This window comes from Cariama cristata, unplaced genomic scaffold (genome assembly GCF_000690535.1).
Source record: "Cariama cristata isolate BGI_N322 unplaced genomic scaffold, ASM69053v1 scaffold29472, whole genome shotgun sequence".
Classification (NCBI taxonomy): Eukaryota; Metazoa; Chordata; class Aves; order Cariamiformes; family Cariamidae; genus Cariama; species Cariama cristata.
Window position 1 is genome coordinate 6,534 of NW_009602561.1, and position 18,348 is coordinate 24,881.

At 37.6% G+C, this 18,348-nt stretch overlaps 1 protein-coding gene across 1 annotated transcript; it reads right to left on the minus strand.

Moving 5' to 3' along the window:
* Positions 1 to 1,550: 1,550 nt before the first annotated feature.
* Positions 1,551 to 16,916, minus strand: TBC1D2B (TBC1 domain family, member 2B). Its single transcript, XM_009694813.1, has 11 exons — positions 16,867 to 16,916; positions 16,064 to 16,221; positions 14,857 to 15,083; positions 13,456 to 13,848; positions 11,941 to 12,051; positions 10,616 to 10,809; positions 9,129 to 9,623; positions 7,128 to 7,245; positions 6,245 to 6,430; positions 4,759 to 4,880; positions 1,551 to 1,783 (listed from the first exon to the last, which is right to left on the minus strand). Exons 1-11 carry the CDS (start codon positions 16,914 to 16,916, stop codon positions 1,588 to 1,590), a joined length of 2,250 nt encoding a protein of 749 aa, XP_009693115.1. The 3' UTR covers positions 1,551 to 1,587.
* Between the last annotated feature and the right edge of the window lie 1,432 nt (positions 16,917 to 18,348).

Consider the following 18,348-nt stretch of genomic DNA (forward strand, 5'->3'; position numbering starts at 1 on the left):
TTCTAAAACAATTACATAAGTATACCTGATAAAGAAGTCCTATTTGTCCTCAGAAAACCAAAACACATGAAGTAGAAGCTCGATGCACTTGACCGACCACCAGTTTTGTTCTTTGCCAATTAACCAGTTGCCTAAAGCTAAGCAATTTGCTGCCTAGTATTTGAATGCTAGTTTTAGCATGACACATCCAGACACAACATTTAAGTCAATCCAATATTCTAAAGACCCAACAGCTCAACAAAGAATGTTGCAGAAGTGCAGGGAAAAGCCAGCAAGAAACTATCCTCAGAACCATTTAAGAGTATTGCTAGTCAACAAGTGAGAAAGAACAGCCTCCCTTCACACTTCCATAGAAACACTACAGCTAAACACCCCAAATGTTAAATTGTAGGATGCGCAGGCAACACTCACAGCAAAGCTGAGCACATTAAGAGAATGTTGCATTTTTCTGCGGGAAAAGGATCTTGAATTTCTCTGTGCATGCTGTGACCTTTAGGCTCCTTTGACAGATTAGTAAATATTTGTTTTAGGAATCCTATTGCTACCACTATAGTCCAATAGTTATACATTCATGCAGAAAGAATGCTATGTTTCTTCTTAAAGATCAAGATTTCATCTTATTTTAAGCCCTAAATAGGAAGAAGAATTATAATTAAAAAAACCAAAACAAAACCAAAAACACACAAAGCCTAACAATACCCACACAAAACATTCAACAGATACACAACTAATTAGCTATTAAAACATGGTACTCCTGTGACAAGATCCATTCCTCTTCCATAATAGCTGGATTTTGGTTGTGGCTTTTTTGAGACACTGCAATCAAAAAAGTGATTAGAAATAAAATTGACTAAACAGAATTTGATGTATAAACCCCTCTGCATTAACGAGAATCTTTACCAACACAGCTGCCCAGAAAAGCATAAATGATGTTTGATATCACTGTTTCGATATACACTGAACATTCAGTGACAAATAGGTACTTATTTACCTTTAATACATATATTCAAGTGTTCTGTTTGATGATCCATTTCATGTCACTTCAGGAACAGACAGAGGAATGTAAAAGTTCTTCCTGTGCTTCATTCCATACTTTTCTAGTTTGTGACCTCAAGAATGGCTAGTTTATTCAAGGGCAACATGATGAAAGCCATGTACTTAACCAACCTGAAACCAAAAATATGCTGTCTTCCCACACTGAACCTGTGCTACAAAAAAACACGATTACATAAAAAAAACCCGCAGAATGGCAACAAATGTAGGAGATGGAGCATGGACTTTTCTTACTACTGTTTCACACACAGGCACTAACAGGGCACTGTGGGAAAACAACTGGTAATTCAGCTGATTGACTAAACTGAGACAGATATCTAAGTGCTCTACATACAATTCCATGAACATAAATGTAAACAGAAGTGTTTGGCTTCCATACAAAGCAATATTTCTGAAAGTGCTGGGGTTTGGAAATCTGTCCTGCATATTTCCAAAAGCAACTAGGTTACATTCTGTTTGACAGGATTAATAAAGTGTTTTGGAGGTTAACTCACTTTGGTCACGAGCCCAAAGAAAAGTTTAGGTTGAATAGTTTCAACTATCCTCCTCATCATCACTAATAAGGTCTCTTTTCTCTACACATGTCTCTCGTTCACGCAGGAAGTCTTCACGAATGGCTTCTAGTTCAGTTAGTTCAAGATGCACTTTCTCCAGGTGATAGGTCCTCCGGTTCCTGATCTGACGTAATGGAAAAGGATTCAGGTCTCCAAACGCAATACCAGTCAGTTTCCTGTAAGATTACACAATGTTAGAAGACAATCATTCATAACTGGTGTTTTTTTTAAATCAGTTTTGAACTTCATCCATATCAATATTTAGTATATGGCTGATATCTCTGGTCTCTTTCACACACCTGACAGGTCTCAGAAGTTATCACTATTGCAAGGAAGTTCTATAAAGCACTCAGTTTTAAAGTTATTTCAAGTGCTAAAGTGTTATCAATGCTCAACAGTTTGCAAAGCCACCTGCAAACTCTATATAATGCTATAGTGATTGCAGCCTTGACAACACTGAAGAGGAGATGTACGCTTGGCTAATCAAAGCTTCATTGGCTAGACTGAATACTTGGTACATCCAGTTACCGATTATAGATTGGATAACTTCCTCCATATAACTCCCTCAAGCTCATTTAATCCCAGGAGAGTCAGCTCTCAAGTTATCCAAGATAATGAAGTGGTGTAAGACAGCAGATAAAGCCTGGGATAATACAAATACAGAGAAGGACAATACAAAACATGTATAAGCCAAACTTTATGATACAGCAAGAAAGCTCTGGCATTCTGCTGGCTGGAGCATAGAGATCTGAGCTACTGTCAATGCAAGCTTGTCAGATCACATAGCAAAGTACCACAAGAATATCCATCATCCTTCCGGAGTCATGCTGCATCATACTATTGTTTAGTCACAGCAAAACTAGTAACTGATCTGCCTAATCAGTCCAAAGACAGAGTTAACTACAACATTACTGTTGATCTAGATCTAAAAAAAATCTCTTTATTTACTAAGGGAAAAAGGGGAACTTGAAGTTAACTTATTCTAGTTTAATAATCAGATGAATCCAAATATTAAGAAAATTTACTTCGACAGTTTATTTAAGGCTGAGCTCTCCCTAGGTTTGTATTTTTGACTGAACAAGAACATTTCCTGCTATTATAAACAGAACGTGTTCCAACAGCTTCTCTACGTGTGCACAACATGCTATGGAACACCACCTTTCATCTGTAGAAAAACCTAACTATGACATCCTATAACCTAGAGTATAATTATGCACATCTGTAGAGACTTTTCTCTGCTAGAGCGCTTAAACTTCAAAATTCTGTGCAAAGTAGTTTTCTAACCCATTCAGGATGTCCATGAATTCTATAAAAATAACTTTTCTGAATTTTTGCTATACAACAAGATGACTTTTTGTCCATATCAGGAAAGACATCATTCTACATGCTTTTGAATTGTTTAAATTTTGACACTGTAAAACTTGTAGAAAAATGGTAGAATAAGAAACTAGGTGGTTTGAATCGTGCCTTATCAGTTCCACCAGGCAAATTCCTATCCCCTAGGTGGCATTACACCACTACTTTCAACTCCAACTTTTAAAAACCTAAGAAAACAGATTTACAGACCAGCACAGAGCATATTTGTATTGTAAATATCTTTGATGCACTGAATTCTGTCCTCACCCAAACTCACCATCGGCCAAACATACCCGATTAGCTCATTTTGTTAACACCAAAATGAGATCTCTTCCAGCAATATGAGAAATCTTTAAAATAGGTTATTTCAGCACCAGAAAGTTTAGACAGGAGAGCCAAGACATCCTTTCTGTTACATAATTGGAAAAGGAAGGGAAAGCCAGATCTGCAGCTCTGATCAATATCAAATTTTTTTTTTCAAATTAGGTAAGAGCAAAAAAATTGAATTATCCCCCCCCTCCCATCCCTCCATTTCTCTGGCAATACTGCTGTGGTACTACATATTACACATTTGATTATAAGCTATAAACTAGCCTATTTATCGATTACAAAATATCCACAAGCTTGTGGGTTTTTCATTGTTTTCTGTTAAAAATATGTGCACACCCTCTTCCCAAAATCAAGTACATACTTCTCTGTCACTTCCAGATTTGGAATCAGAGTCAGCATTTATTTTGGTCACAAACAGCTGAGTAGAACAACTGCCAGCATTTTTCAAATCAAAGTGGGGAATGCTAAAATACAAAGCACCACACAGCTCCCTCTCAAGAGTTTTTGGAGAGGTTTTAGCAGAGGAAGCAACATCTGTTACCAAGACTTCTACCATTTAAATCAGTTGCAGAACATTCTCCCTGCATCAGTCCCAGCAATCCTTTTTAAGCACAGAGTAAGATTATTCAGTTTTAACTTCTCTCCAGTCAAAACTGAAACACAGGAAGTAAAAATAATACACAGCTCTTGCAGTAGGAACCAAAGTATAAGCCTAAATTCATATGGAATTTATTATGGTAAAAACAAACACCTCAGATTCCATTATATGATTTTGTCCTAAATTCAAAATCAGTGAGTTTCAATACCTGTGCAAAACATTTTCAGACATTAAACCGATCCCAATACAACTTCTCTTTTTAACATTAATCTGCTGCTCTACAGGCTTGAAACTAGGAACCTGGAAACATTAGACCTTAATTTACAAGCTGTAATTCCTATGCAAGGACTGAAGAACACAAGAGTATCTAACTTGAATTTATTCTCTGCTTCAAAGTGTATCTTCAAATCAACTGGAGTGATGTAGCATTAGCTTATGCGTTAATGATGCATAAGAGATCTAAACCTAGTGGGTCACAGCTCACATTTTTAATACTAGAGTCAGGATGTGTTTTTATTTATTGTAAAACATTTTACAACATAAGTTGTATCCGCAACACAGGGGGACACTTCACCTATGGTTGAAATTCTTAAGTGTTGCTACCATGATACAACTCCTAAATGAGACCAACCTGGCAAAGTAATCTCTATTATATCCAAAAATCTACAATTACGCATTCATCACTTGTGCTTTTGTCTCTGCTAGATAAAACTACTCATGAGAAATCTTAGTAGTAGTTTCATTTCTAATTGCTTTATATCTAAATTAAGATCTAGACAAAACCAAACGAAACAAAAAACCCCACAACAGACTTCTTGCATGCCCCATTACAAGTCCTTCGATTACACACAAGTTTGAGTTACCCACCTAGCATCAAGTATAGTGCGTGTGAAATATCGAAGGTACTTGAAAATGGACATTGAATCTTGCAGTTTTAAGATTTCCTCTTCTTTGTATTTAAAAAGTGCCAGGGCAAATCGGAATATTACCTGATAAAAATATAAAGAACCAAACATTGTATGTAAGAACGCAATGCACTGATTCTCATTATTATCTATTATGAACTCAAAGGAAAAGCGTTACTCTTCCTACAGGTTGCATCTGAGCTATCTAATCACACCTTCCTTTATCTCCCTTCCCTGCCACTCCCTGCCCTGTCCCCCATTTCCAAAAGCCACCAAAAAACTTCTCTTGCGGCCTGTAACCAAGGCAAGGTGTTCTGCAGTTCTATCCAGAATACAATACTGGGTTTATAGCATACGAATTCTTTGAAATTTTGAATTCCTAATTCAGTTGTAGAACAAAGACTGCTGGGCCTGTTGAATGCATTTACTAAGTTACTTCAGAGCTAAAGTTTTGCTTTTTAAACAGGTTGTTTTCCAACGCCTTGAATTTTCCCAACACACTGGGGGACTGATGCTGAAGGAATTTCTGATACCAGTTTGTCAATCAACTTCGGCATGAGCTGGAAAAAGCATTATTTCCCTTCATTCTGCAAAGCCTTCAGTAAGTTCTGAACTTTGTCAGTCTGTACCTGGCTGCCTTCATAAAATACCATGATGCTTAAAGCCAATTTGAATTAACACACAACCAGAATACCACCGCTTGTTAGAATGCTCAGATGAGACCAACAAGAAGTCTAGCTAACTCAGTTTTTGTCTACTTGTTTTATAACTCCCCTGTTCTTTCCAATTGCCTACAACATCTGCTTTAGCGTTATTACTGTGTTTGAATCCAATGATTTTTTTCCTACACCGATTTTATTTCACTGCAATTCAACAAGTATGAAACACATGAAAATTTTATCAGCCCTACCCCTTAATTTATGATAGAAGCCCAGATATCATTGCTTGTCAGTTGTACTTTAAATGTCTGCAGAAATAAAACAAATAGTTGCTGCAGAGACAAGCTAAACATTAGCACTTGGTTACAACTAATTTTTACATCTTTTCAATACTTCTAACTTCTGCCTCCTTCACTTAAGCTTTCCTCTTTACAAGAGTAGCTCTCATTTTGAGATAATTACTTAAAACTAATTGAGAGCTGCATGTAGGAGTAAAGAGCACTGGCTATAGCTTTGTTTTTCAAAGGTTAAAAAAAATGGTGGGTAGTGAAAGGAAAATACTAACATTTAGAATTCTTCCATGTAACTCAAGCTTTTAATTTGCAGAACACAGATAAAATGAAAATGTTTTGGCTGGTTATTCATGCACATTTCCTCCCTTTTTTTCCTAGCAGAGATTTTAACTGGTAGGATTCTTGTGAAACAACATTCCTCCATCCTGCACTCAATAACACCACAGTATTTTTGTTACCAGGTAACAATTGAAAAAACTTAGCTCATTCAGTTCACCTTTGTTCCCTCATATAGGAAGGAGTCCCAGATTTTAAAAAGGATATCGCTAACCACACTGTCCACAAATACCACAAGAAACCAGTTGAAAGTTATAAGAGTATAGTCAACTTTGTATTGGTCAAAATGAGCATGCAGTCGTGGAAGCTTCTCACTCATTAAATCCTTGAATACTCGCTGATCAACCTAAAGAGATGACAAATATGACATTACTGCTCCTAATTTTCCAAACACATATGTCATTCAAAGCAGGGCTGTTACCAATCTGTAAACGCAAGTTTTTCAATAGCTAACCAGAAAACCTAGGACTGTGTATTCAACACTTTAAGCTAGATCCACCCAAAACATACGTGGCCACCCACAACCTTTAGCTTCTCAGTCCACCCCCAGTCTCACAGGGCTCCTCAAACGCAGATGTTGTGTTCCTACTACAGGTCACTAGTGCTGCACTGATGCAGGAGCAGAGAATAAGCTGGGCAAAGACTTGGGAGGAGGCAGCACATACCAGAGCATCACCTGGGAGCACAGGAATGCTACAGTATATACTGCTCACAGTACTGCAAAATGCATTCTCACCTCCTCTCTCCCAGAGAACCTATAACTACTCCCCAACTTTCGAGGACAGAAATTCTAGATCAACTCAGTCCATGTTGTAAAGCTAATAATCAGAAGGGCGGTTAAGGACTGGAGCTCCAAGCAGGTCACTGAAGAGTTATTTCAGTGTTATACTTTGAGTCCTTGATCAAACAAGGGCCCTGGTATCTGGAACTCACCTCTGTCAACTCAACACATTCCCCAAAAAGGCCTATCAGACAGTTCTAGAGGAAAGTTTTTCACTGGCTGCAGTTTACAGGACGAGGCTTTATTTTGGCAGAGCACATACCTGAGATCCCAGCAGTGTCTTAGTATAATAATCACGAGGCATGAAAACTTCCACTATTGTTACCAGACACCAAAAAGCGTCTTCCTGTTCCAAGTACAGAAGTGCAATTGCTACCAATCTGAAAATAGGGTTTATTTGGAGAAAGAGATTATTATAGCATCACAAAATGTATTAAGAACAACTGCAATAAAGCCTTTGTTTCTGTTCAGCAGAGATAAATGTATTAACAGGAGAGCACTAAACAGCAGAACTGTTAATGAAGTTTAAGATGGGGCAATGAGATGCCTTCTCAGCCACACCAAGTATTTTTATTCAGTTAAATAAGAAACTGACAAAGGTGAAAGCAAAGTGATTTGCAAGAAGGCATTTTTCCAGGAATTAAGGCAAAATAATTAGAAGTTTCCAAGTCCTAAATATACTACTCCAATTCCCAGACTTTGAACCTTCCTTATTGAAAAGGAGAAAGAACAGATGGTTTGCATTTTACACAAAATTATTTTAAGTTCAGAAAAATCCTTTCTAGCAAGTTTACTTTACACCCATTAAGATAAATATAAGTAACACTTCCGTCTTTATCTACCATTGTCTTTTAAGGAAAAGAAAAAGCTCTAAAATTTTTCAAAGACTAAACTTGTTTTAAGAATTTCTTAAAGTAGAAAAAAAAAAAAAGATTAAACAGCAGCAGCATTCCTGGTTTTCCTGTTTCCAATGATTATTATGAAAGAAAAAAATAAAGAGTTACTTCACATTACTGACAGTTGTTTGAATATGAAATGTTACCTCCGATACATTTCTCCACGTAAATTTGTTTTATTTCTGTATGCAAGAGGAGCTGTAACAACGTGAACTGCTTCCAATGTTACACAGCATAATAAGGTGATCACACTTTAAATGCTTAAGAGGACTAAAGCATGGAATAAATACCTATTTTGATTTTAACTTCTGCAAGTATACCCAAATGCAAAATTATTTACAGTAAAATCAAAAACGTGCCAAGAGAAAATAATGCTGCACAGGAAGTTCAAATTTAGCAAAAGCATTTCTAACACCTTCTAGTCACCAGAGACATGTTGCTCCAAGATTGCAACAGCTGTGTTCTTCAGATATGTCTTGTGACATGCCAGTGACAATATTAATACTAAAAATGTATGATTTACGTATAGAATGTAACCACTAGTGAACACTCAGAAAAAGAATACTTATTACTCCAATAATCACTCCCTCTACTACTGCTACCACCACCACCTCACCATCTCTACTACATTATTCACTACCCCTATTCTACTACTTCTCCAGTGCAGTTCCAAGTTTTAAAGCTGCCCTAGTTCAGGTCTTTTACCCTATTCTAGTACATAAATTAGTGCACAAATTGACATCTATAGTATTATATTACAGGGATGAGGGTGGGGGTTCAACTAACACACCTGCTTCTCCTTCAAATAACACCTTCCTTTACTACAGATCTCAAAATACCAAAACTATTTCTGCAAACATCAATTGCAATGACTTCCAATTTTTCTTAGCATTGTAACACAAGAATCATCCTTAAGTTGATTACTGCAGTTCTGATTGAAGACATCCTGAGGAAAACGCTGAAATTTGTGGCCTTAACAGTACAAAAAGCTTTCAAGTATTTATTTTTGTTTGTTTAACAAAAGAAAAAAAACTAACAAATTCTTGCACACAAAAGCAAAAAAATCCCCTACAATTGACATAAAGACAATGTAAAAGTACACTTAAGTAGCCCATGTCTTATGTGAGTTAATTCCAGTTCCAGTTCTTGTCCCAAGCTGATTTTCCAGGTTTCATGATCCAGGTCTTCTGTTTTTTAATTGTTTTATAAAAACGTGATAGTTATTTGTTTACTAAAACATTATAAATTATGAACATATAACCCATAAGGCAAATTGCCGTCCAAAAGCATGTTGCTACACATGTGATTTGAAAGGCTCATTAAGTATTTCACGGCATAGTTATACCTCAAGATTTGCAAAATCTTACCTGTTGAGCCCTTGGCAATATCCTATATCAGGATTTCTCCATGAAAATGCCAGCAGCACATTTCGCAGCTTCTGGATCCCTTCAGATGTTGGAGAGGAATAATGTTTGTTGTTTGGCAAAGTTCTCAAGAGATCTAACTCAATTTGTTTAGATGCAGGATTTTGTTTTTCCAGAGCATTTTGAAGCAAGGTTTGGAAGTACCCAGGAACAGCGCTGTCCTTGAATTTTTTAACATGGAGATTGACACACCATTTCCATATCTTGGAACGATGTTCATGTGGAATTCCAGATCGAATAAGATTCTTCAGTTCTACACAGCGCATCATCTCTCTATTCATTGTGCTTGCAAGATAGTTTTCCCATTTTACTCCTGTGGAGATCTCTCGATTTTCACTGAGAGAAAGCGATCTCAGGTCCAAAGCTCGTGATTTTGCTACTAGTTTCTCCTCATCATCATCCTCTGGGACCGTCTGAAAACCATATATATCATATTCACTGAAAGTGATGGGGAAAAAAAAAGAAAAAAAGGCTTTAAAAAGTGTGTTCAGTAGCCCTGAAACTCTCAAGTTCTCATCCTAAAGTTTCTTCAAATATCCCTCAAGCCACTCCCCATAGTTTTCAAGTTTTAACAATTATTATTTAAACATTTTTCTAAAGTATGTCCTTTATTTAATAATTATTTTTATAATCCCATATACAAAAGACATCATGCCCATATTCCAACATATATTACTACACAGATTAAGCAGTTTATTTAAGAACATAGAATCACAGAATGGTTTGGTTGGAAGGGACCTTAAAGATCATGTAGTTCCAACCGCTCTGCCATGGGCAGGGACACGTGTCTTCCACTAGACCAGGTTGCTCAAAGCCCCATCCATTCTGGCCTTGAACACTTCCAGGGATGAGGCAGTCACAGATTCTCTGGGCAATCTGTGCCACTTCCTCACCACCCTCACCGTGAAGAATTTCTTCCTTACATCTCATCTAAATCTTCCCTCCTCCAGTTTAAAGCCATTGCCCCTTGTCCTATCACTACCCGCCCTTGTAAAAAGTCCCTCCCCAGCTTTCTTGTAGGCCCCTTTAGGTCCTGGAAGGCTGCTCTAAGGTCTCTCTGGAGCCTTCTCTTCTCCAGGCTGAACAACCCCAACTCTCTTAGTCTGTCTTCATAGGAGAGGTGCTCCAGCCCTCAGATCATCTTCGTGGCCTCCTCTGGGAGGGTCAAGTTCAACTGAATGCACCTCTCCACTAGCTCACCTTCAGCAGCTATATGGCAACATTTGAGTCTAAGTTTTATACTGTATCTCAAATAAAACAATAAATGTATTTATACAGCCAAAAAGATTTCATGATGATACTCTTATTCATGAAGGGAAATACATTAAAAACCCCAAATCCTGCAAATATATTCCCACTGTCTGTTTTCCAGTGTTAGAACCAGGTCCAGTGACCGAGATACACACACATTTATTTTAGGATCAAATTACCTGACCAGGTGTGGTTTGAAAAATGCTTGTTCTGGTTGTTCACTAGTTTCTGCTTTCAAGGCATCTTCCAATAACTGTGTGATGACCTCACGAGCAGGACTCTGCTCCTCAGAACAAACAGGAGTTTTCATTTCTTGAAGCAAGATCAAGTATTTACTTTCTATCTGACAGAGTTTCGCTTCCAAGCTAGTGTACTGCAGAAAACAACATATAACATTATAAGTCTTCAGAAACTTACTTTGTACCACACTTCTTCCAAAATCTGGTTCAATACTATTCTATTAGCTTATGTTGCTTAGAAACCTGTAAGTCAAGAATAGTCAGCTTTACTTTCCCATTTTTGTAGCACCGGAAAGCATAAAGAAACCCTTATGTCTGGAAAACAAAAGTTACATATGCATTTTATTACACTACTGTAAAATTCTATATATAAAGTGCTTGGGAAAGAAACCTCAGATACTTGTGGCTTTTTACAGAAAGTCTTTTAAGGCAAAATAGTAGACCAGAGATTTTCTGCCACATAGTTTTACATGCAGAAAATCTGAGCAAGCTTTAATTATCATTACATTGTATGAAGTACAATTCAATCATTTTGTGTTTTTAAAGCAACAGCTTTAGTCTATGCATGTTTGAACAAAAAGAACTTAAATGGCGTTTTAAAGATATGAGTTAGGTAATAGCATGTAAGAACTGTAAACACACACCTCCATGCCAAAAATACAGCATTTAGACCTGGCCACTGTGTGCATTGTTCCCCAAAAATTCAGAAGTAAATCCTACCAAACCACAGCTATAGGTATCTTGCCTTCGCTACAGATGCATGCGTTTTTCCTAGCCCCAGGCATTATATACCTGCAACTTCCCTACATTCAAATTCATCTATACAGAAATACACTTGCAAAGTCACATTCATCATACCCAATCATCCTTTGTGCTCAGAAGATGAAAGCTCTACTCAGTGGCATATCAAATCCTTAGGCATCCTGTCTTTTGCATACTTCAAGAAAATTATTACAGCCTTAATTCTGAGGGAAACAATGTTTTCAGAAATATATATGTCTGCGTTCATAAGTTACGAAAAAGTTCCACTGGTTAACATGATTTTAAAGTCAATTACTTCTTTCAAAAATCCATTCAGAAAGATTAGTTTGTAAGGATTGGGTTTGGGAGGGATTTTTTAATTTTTTTTTTTTAAGGTATCATATTTAATGTATTTAAGTCGTTCCATTTTCATTCCAGTTACATTCCCTATGCAGATTTACAACTGAATTTTTGAAAACTGCTTTAGACATTGACAAAATGAGAACACGTTATGTTAGTCTGACCTTTGCCTGCCATTCTCTCTCTCTTGCTTCTGCATTTCTTCGTAGAGCAGAAAGTTCCAAAATCTCCTTATTTAAAAATTTATTCTGGGTCTTATAACCCTGAAGATTGTCCTGTTGATAAAAAAAGCAAACTGGGTTTTTAATAAAAATATCTTACAAACAGCAAATGCCTACCAGAGAAAGTATACCTTAGAATACCAAACAAGCAGCTACCAATAGAAATTATTAAAAATATCAGGATCGAATCAAATGAACTACTATTTCTAGTCTTCACGTAAGTCAAATACACATGCCAAATCTGAGCACAGAGGTGTACAGGGCAGTGCTGTACCTCACTTGCATCCCTTCCAGGGCTACACTCCCGGCAGAAGGCAGCTCGTTGCTGCTTGCCGTTACGGGGCAGGCCCAGCCCTGCGAGGCCGCACGAGGCAGGAGGAGAACAGAAACGTGCATGCTGAACACACCAGAGAGGTCACGATGCTGTCCATCAGCCAGAAGCACATAACATGCAATACAAGAAGTGGGGGCAAATGCCTCTTGGGTTTTGGTTACCCTCACCAGCCCTCATTTAAAGTACAAGTTTGATGTCTACCTCCATACAAAAACATAAGTCCTTAGCAATAAGCTTCCTTGCCTAAACCACTCAGCTCCAGGCTACAAATATTACCTCTGAAACCTGAGGTTGTGGGATGAGGGAATGTTGGTACCCTCCCAACAACTACAATGCTCCCACACTCCCACAGCATCTACAAGCTTTGGTCTCCTTTCTGCCAAGACCACCGATTTCTGGTTTCAATTTTATTTTCTAAAACTTCCCAGGCTCACATATAGGAAAGAAAATCACAAATGTTTATACATATTTTAAATTAATGACTTTTATTCCAAATCCCTTGGAATGTTAATCAGTTTGGAATACAACACTTATCTAAAGGCAAGAAAGCATGTTTAGAGCAAAAGTAGGTAACTTCAGTAACTCCATTAAGAACTTCTGACACGTTCACTGAGGTAGGTTAGAGGAAAGAAAAAAGTGCATTGATAACATCTGGAGTAGCATTAGTACAACAGGTTCTTGCACTCCTCCTCCTTTTTTCTCCTCAGAGTTTCCCTTTGCCATTCCACATGCTCTCTGTTTCCTCACTTTTGATACCTAAAAACATATTATAAAAAGCACAAACTTTCTGGTTGTTTATCTCCATGCCCATGTTTTCCTCTTATCCTTACTTTTTCCTGTTCCTTTGATTATTCCTCACATCACTCTTCCTCCACACTAATGATTAAATTACTGAATGTATGGGACACTGTACTATAGATGTCTAGACCAGTTCAAAGTATAAAAGTCCTGTTTACATTGCCACATAACAGTTCAAAGTGTAGATTCCAAGCACAGAAAGCCTCAGTTGATGAGTATCTTGGAGAACTGCTGTAGTGATCTCCTCAAACAGTATAGTAGACTAGAAAGTAGTTTTTATAGGGAGTACAGATTCCCCTATCCATCAAGAGAGACATTGCTCTTACTTTTAGTCTGTCCAGTTCCTGCAGTTCCTTATTAGTACTCGTGGCCATGGCAGAATTTACTGCTCCACTTTGAGAGGATGTATTGTCCTCACATTCGCTGAGTTGACGAGAGAGTTTCATGATCACTTCATCTTTAGCTTGAATAGTTTCCATCAACATACCCAGCCGCTCGTTGAGTTCTCCAATTTTACATTTCAGATTCTTCACTTCCTGCTGGAGACTATCTTTTTCCAGATTTAATTTTTCAAGCTGGTTATTGAGGCCCAAAATCTGGTCATCTTTCTGGTGCAACAGCTCTAATTTGTCTTTGGGAACTCCCTCACAAAGACGGCTTGCAAAATATTTATCATATTGGGAAGATCGGACTGTCTGCTGCAGAAGTCGCACAAGTTCCTGAGAATTTAAAAAAAAAAAAATTGTAATGAAGTTAAGTTTCTAAATTTTGTAACTTAGAAATCTAACATTGAGCAAAAGAATGCTTTAGAATGGGTTTCGTATCTGAATCATCAGCTTATAAAAGACTTCATGGTGGTGTTTTAAAGAAAAAAAGGGAATACTTACATGACATGATTTCTAGCAGGCTAACACCTTACAATGACTGGCCTATATGGATGGCTTAAATATCTTTCACTGAGCTAAGGATCCTATGTAGAAAGGCTACAACAGGTTTGGGAAGAGTAGTTGACAACTGTGGCCCAGCAGTTACTTGGAAACTAAAAAAGGCTTACTTGTAAGAAGATAAATAGGAAGAGGGCTTAAGCCCAAAAAATTAACAGGTGAACATTACAGAACTGAAAAGGGAAAGATAACTAATCGCTATCTTCCCTAACAGATGCAGAGAAAATAAAAGGAGAAAAAACATATGTGCCACTTTGCCGAAAAGGAAGTCTTTAGAGGGCTGTTTAGAAAAGTCTTCCCACAGAATCAGCCAAGTAATTAACCGACTTGCCATAAGGGAGAAAATGAGTTTCTGTGGTCTTTGCAAAAAAAGCAAAGCCCCATTCCCAACTCTCTCCTCCAGAATTAAAAGAATCAAAAAACAACCAGTCAGACTTGAAAGTAGTAGTTCCTCAGGAATTACATGTATTAATGGCAAAAGAAGCCGTGATTATCTGCCAGGATACTGGCAGACACTGAGAAAGCTAGCTTCAGAAAAGAAAGATATATAAACCAAGTTAGTGAACACTGCAAATGAAAGTATTGTTCAGGGATCTAATCTTCACAGATGTAAATCTTGGTCCTTCTTGTTTTAAGACTTTTTGAAAACAAAGGTTCATTTAGCACCATTATTTCATAACAAACAGCCAGCTCTTAACACAGTTCAATAGTCATCAAGGGTAAACTCACAATCATCTGCCAGATCAGTTCGGTTTTGTGCACTTTACCTGAAGGTTTAATTACCTTTTGGCTTAAAAGATCTTTCTTCAGCTTTTCCAGCTCTTCTTGCTGGCTTTGATACTTCAGTTGCAGTTCAGAGACTAGTTTGTTGCCATTACCAGAACACCACTCAGTTGGAGAAGACTCACTGCTGTTCCGGTTTTTGCTTGATCCAATCATGTCTTTTAACGGGCGTCTTGTTTTGTGTGGAATGCGGCCAAAATCGAATGGAAAAGCTGAACTAGTCAGTCCTGCATAAAACAATTTCTTCTAGTTCAGTTCACTCAGTAAAAAGCCATTTCAAAGCATTCAGATTTCCTTTTAAAAATATGCTCATTAAAATTAGACTTTAAGCAGTATTTAAACAGTCCAATACAATAGTGTTAAACATGGCTCATTTTCCAAGTCGCTTCCTTTGGTGGGAAAAGTATACAGCTCAAAATCTTCTCCCCTCCCAGACAAAAGTTTTATCTCATAAATTAATACTTGTGAAATAATACATGAAGAGAACTTTACAATTCATTACAAAAATAAAAAGTACCCCTAACTATGGCAAAGTAAACTTTGCTTCAAATAACTAACAGCTCAGAACTGATCAAAGCAAAAACGTCACTTATCACAGCATACTGTTCTTTTAAGATGCATTCAGTGTAAGGTTTCACCTCCATTCATATAACCACAGGAGTATCTTAGAGAGAAGGATGTTTTCTAACAGATTAAATCACTTGCATGTCAGCTAAAGCACTCTTAAGGAGCTGTAAATATGTCTTCACAAGGTTATGCCAGACACTGGTCAATGTGAGAACCAGTTACCATGCACAGATGAGTAGCACTGCATATACATCCCTATTTTCTTCTCCATTTCAGAAGCAAGCCAATGTAACATGTATTACATACTTTAGAGTCCAAAGGTAATTCTGCCTCAAGGGGCGACACTCAACCTAGTAATCAAAAGCCTTAGCATTTCCCTTCATCCTGTAACTTTGCAACTCAAGTGACAAAACTAGAGATGGTAACATGCTCAGGGAACCTGAAAGAGTGATTAACAAGGCTTCGTACTTATTCTATCTGAATGGCAGGGGCTCCAAACACCTCGTAAGGAATTTACAGAGCTCTGGATGTGGTTTGTGAAGAAAAGATAAGTTTCCACATATTTCCTGTAGACAGACATAACACAGTACACTACACTAAAGGTAAAGCATACGCTCCCTTTCCTTCCTCCCACTTCTACCTTTACTTCCTTCTGCCAGGTGTTTCCTCTTTTCTTCCAGAGCCATTGAGTCCTCCAAGTCTTTTGGGGATGGATCCAGCAATTCCCACTCTTCGGTGGTATAAAATACGCTCTTGCGGTTTTCATTATTTCCTTTTCTTAAAGAAGACATCGAATTTCTGTGAAAAAGACAGCAGGAAGAGTGACAAAGATTTCTCCATTTTGCATTCTTTTTACAAAGGGATTTTCAAGATAACCACTGCAGTCAAAACAGTGCAAACTAAAAATAAGCTAAAACACAGACAAAACCAATACCAAATAAAAGCTCAAAGAAAATAAAGCATATCCTACTAAATAGCACCTGCTATCAACAGTGCTATGTTTCAAGAACAGATTTATTTCACTTTAACAGGATATTAATATCTAGGAGACCACTATGGTCTTTTGTGTCTGTTTTATCCTTGTTTTGGCGGCAGGGAAAGAACAAAACAAAATACAATTAAGATTTAGAAGTGGCATCTTTTTATTGATCAGTTATTGTAGCTTAGAATTCTAGGATGACTACTAAGCATTAAACAGAACAGCATGCAGTCAAAATGCATGTATGTTATAGTTTCATATTCTGGATTAATGTCAAACTTGGGATCATTCAAGAGACCTGCTGTAGTTGAATCGCTGATGACAGACTCCTTAGCAGTTTTTCTTTCCTAAGATGGAATGTTGCCAATTATCTGCAAGAACATTTCAGAAGTAACCTCTAAATTCCAGCCAGATAATTCTATAGAAGAACAGTACATTTCACAAGCAGGATGAGATTACTCTACCCAGACTCCCCCACAATCACCATGCCATCAGAAATGTTTACGTTGACCATTATGTTCATGAGTATTAACGTAGCTCAGTATTGTAAAGTCTTTCTTTAACTAGAGAAAGAGATTCTACATCAATCCGTATGAATCAGTTTAATATTTTAGGTATAAAGTTGGAAATATATTTAGTATTTCAGCATTTTCTACACAGCCTGTGTAAGACAGAGGTCCACAAAGACGCTTTCACTCAATCAGCCACATTCTCTTCTTACTCTTCAAACCTTAAGCAGAAAGTAATCCATATTACACCTTTAAGATCATTTGATGATCCAAACCAGTCTTTCAGCTTCACAGGAGTTCTAGTCAAAATGGTTTGGGCATAAAACAAAGCTGTGTAATGAGAAAGGTTGTTATTTGAAGGATCATTGCACCATTACTGAAAAGTTTTGCTTATTAATTGGACATCATTCATTGTGGGATTGAATGAACAAAAGATATGGGGAATGGAAACATGTAATAATGATCATGCATGTAATAATGATCATCTTTAACGCTCATGCAAACTAAGGCCAAACTAAGATTATACGTGCCTTACACCTCTCTGGAGCAGCTGAAGATAGCCATTTGAAGGAAAATCCATTTGTTCCTAACCAGGCCTATGCTGAAGAAAATTCATCTTTCTCATTAAAAAAGCTACAGACTCAAGTCTCGGAGCAAACTTATCTTACTAGGTACAGGAACCTAAGCACTCATGGCCTGCTAGCTCGAAACAGGCAGGGGCAATGCTAGTCCATAGCTTTTAAGACATGTCACTGCAAGGCCTAGGCTAAAGTGAGTAAGTGTGTCAGAGGCTCTAGGACATTACCACGCAGCTAAATAGCTTCTGACAACGTTGTCAGACTCTTAGCCCAACGACAGAATACATGGCCAGAGATAGTGCACAACTGTACACATCACACACACTTCAGATTTTAGCTGCTGGTTCAGTAAATCCTCTGCAAAATGACTTTTCAAAAGCTCAGAAAAGGATGTTTGAGCATAACAAGCATTCCTGACAAAGACACCATTTCCCACTGGTATCAGCTTGCAGGGGGCAATGCCTGCTTTAAAATTTAGAGCACGTGGGAGCACTACAGCATTCCCCATTAAAAAAACCAAACACAACAGAATTAAAAAAATAATAATAATGTTAGTAGGTACAATAAATATTACTTGCCCAGGAACATTTTAAGACAGATAAACCACTGCAGCTGAATATCTCCAGAAAGAGCAGAATGGGGAAGGGCGGCATTCAGCCCAAAAGAGCTTCACTGTGTGAAATTTTCTTTTATTTTTATTTGCAGAGATCTGCAAGGACTCCAAGCCATTAGGATCACAGCTATACAGAGGAAGGCCAACTCTTGAACACAATGCTACACTATCTGCTGGGCCACTGCCACCAGAAACATTTCCCTCCAACCAAACCCACAACTCCACCGTTGCCATTCTGCTCAGTTA

Coding starts and splice junctions, on each gene's coding strand:
- TBC1D2B (XM_009694813.1), bottom strand. CDS start 16,916: ATGGTCAACGTAAACATTTCTGATGGCATGGTGATTGTGGGGGAGTCT. Junction 9,624..10,615: donor TTCAAACCACACCTGGTCAG/GTAATTTGATCC, acceptor CATCACTTTCAG/TGAATATGATATATATGGTT. Junction 7,246..9,128: donor TATTGCCAAGGGCTCAACAG/GTAAGATTTTGC, acceptor CCCTATTTTCAG/ATTGGTAGCAATTGCACTTC.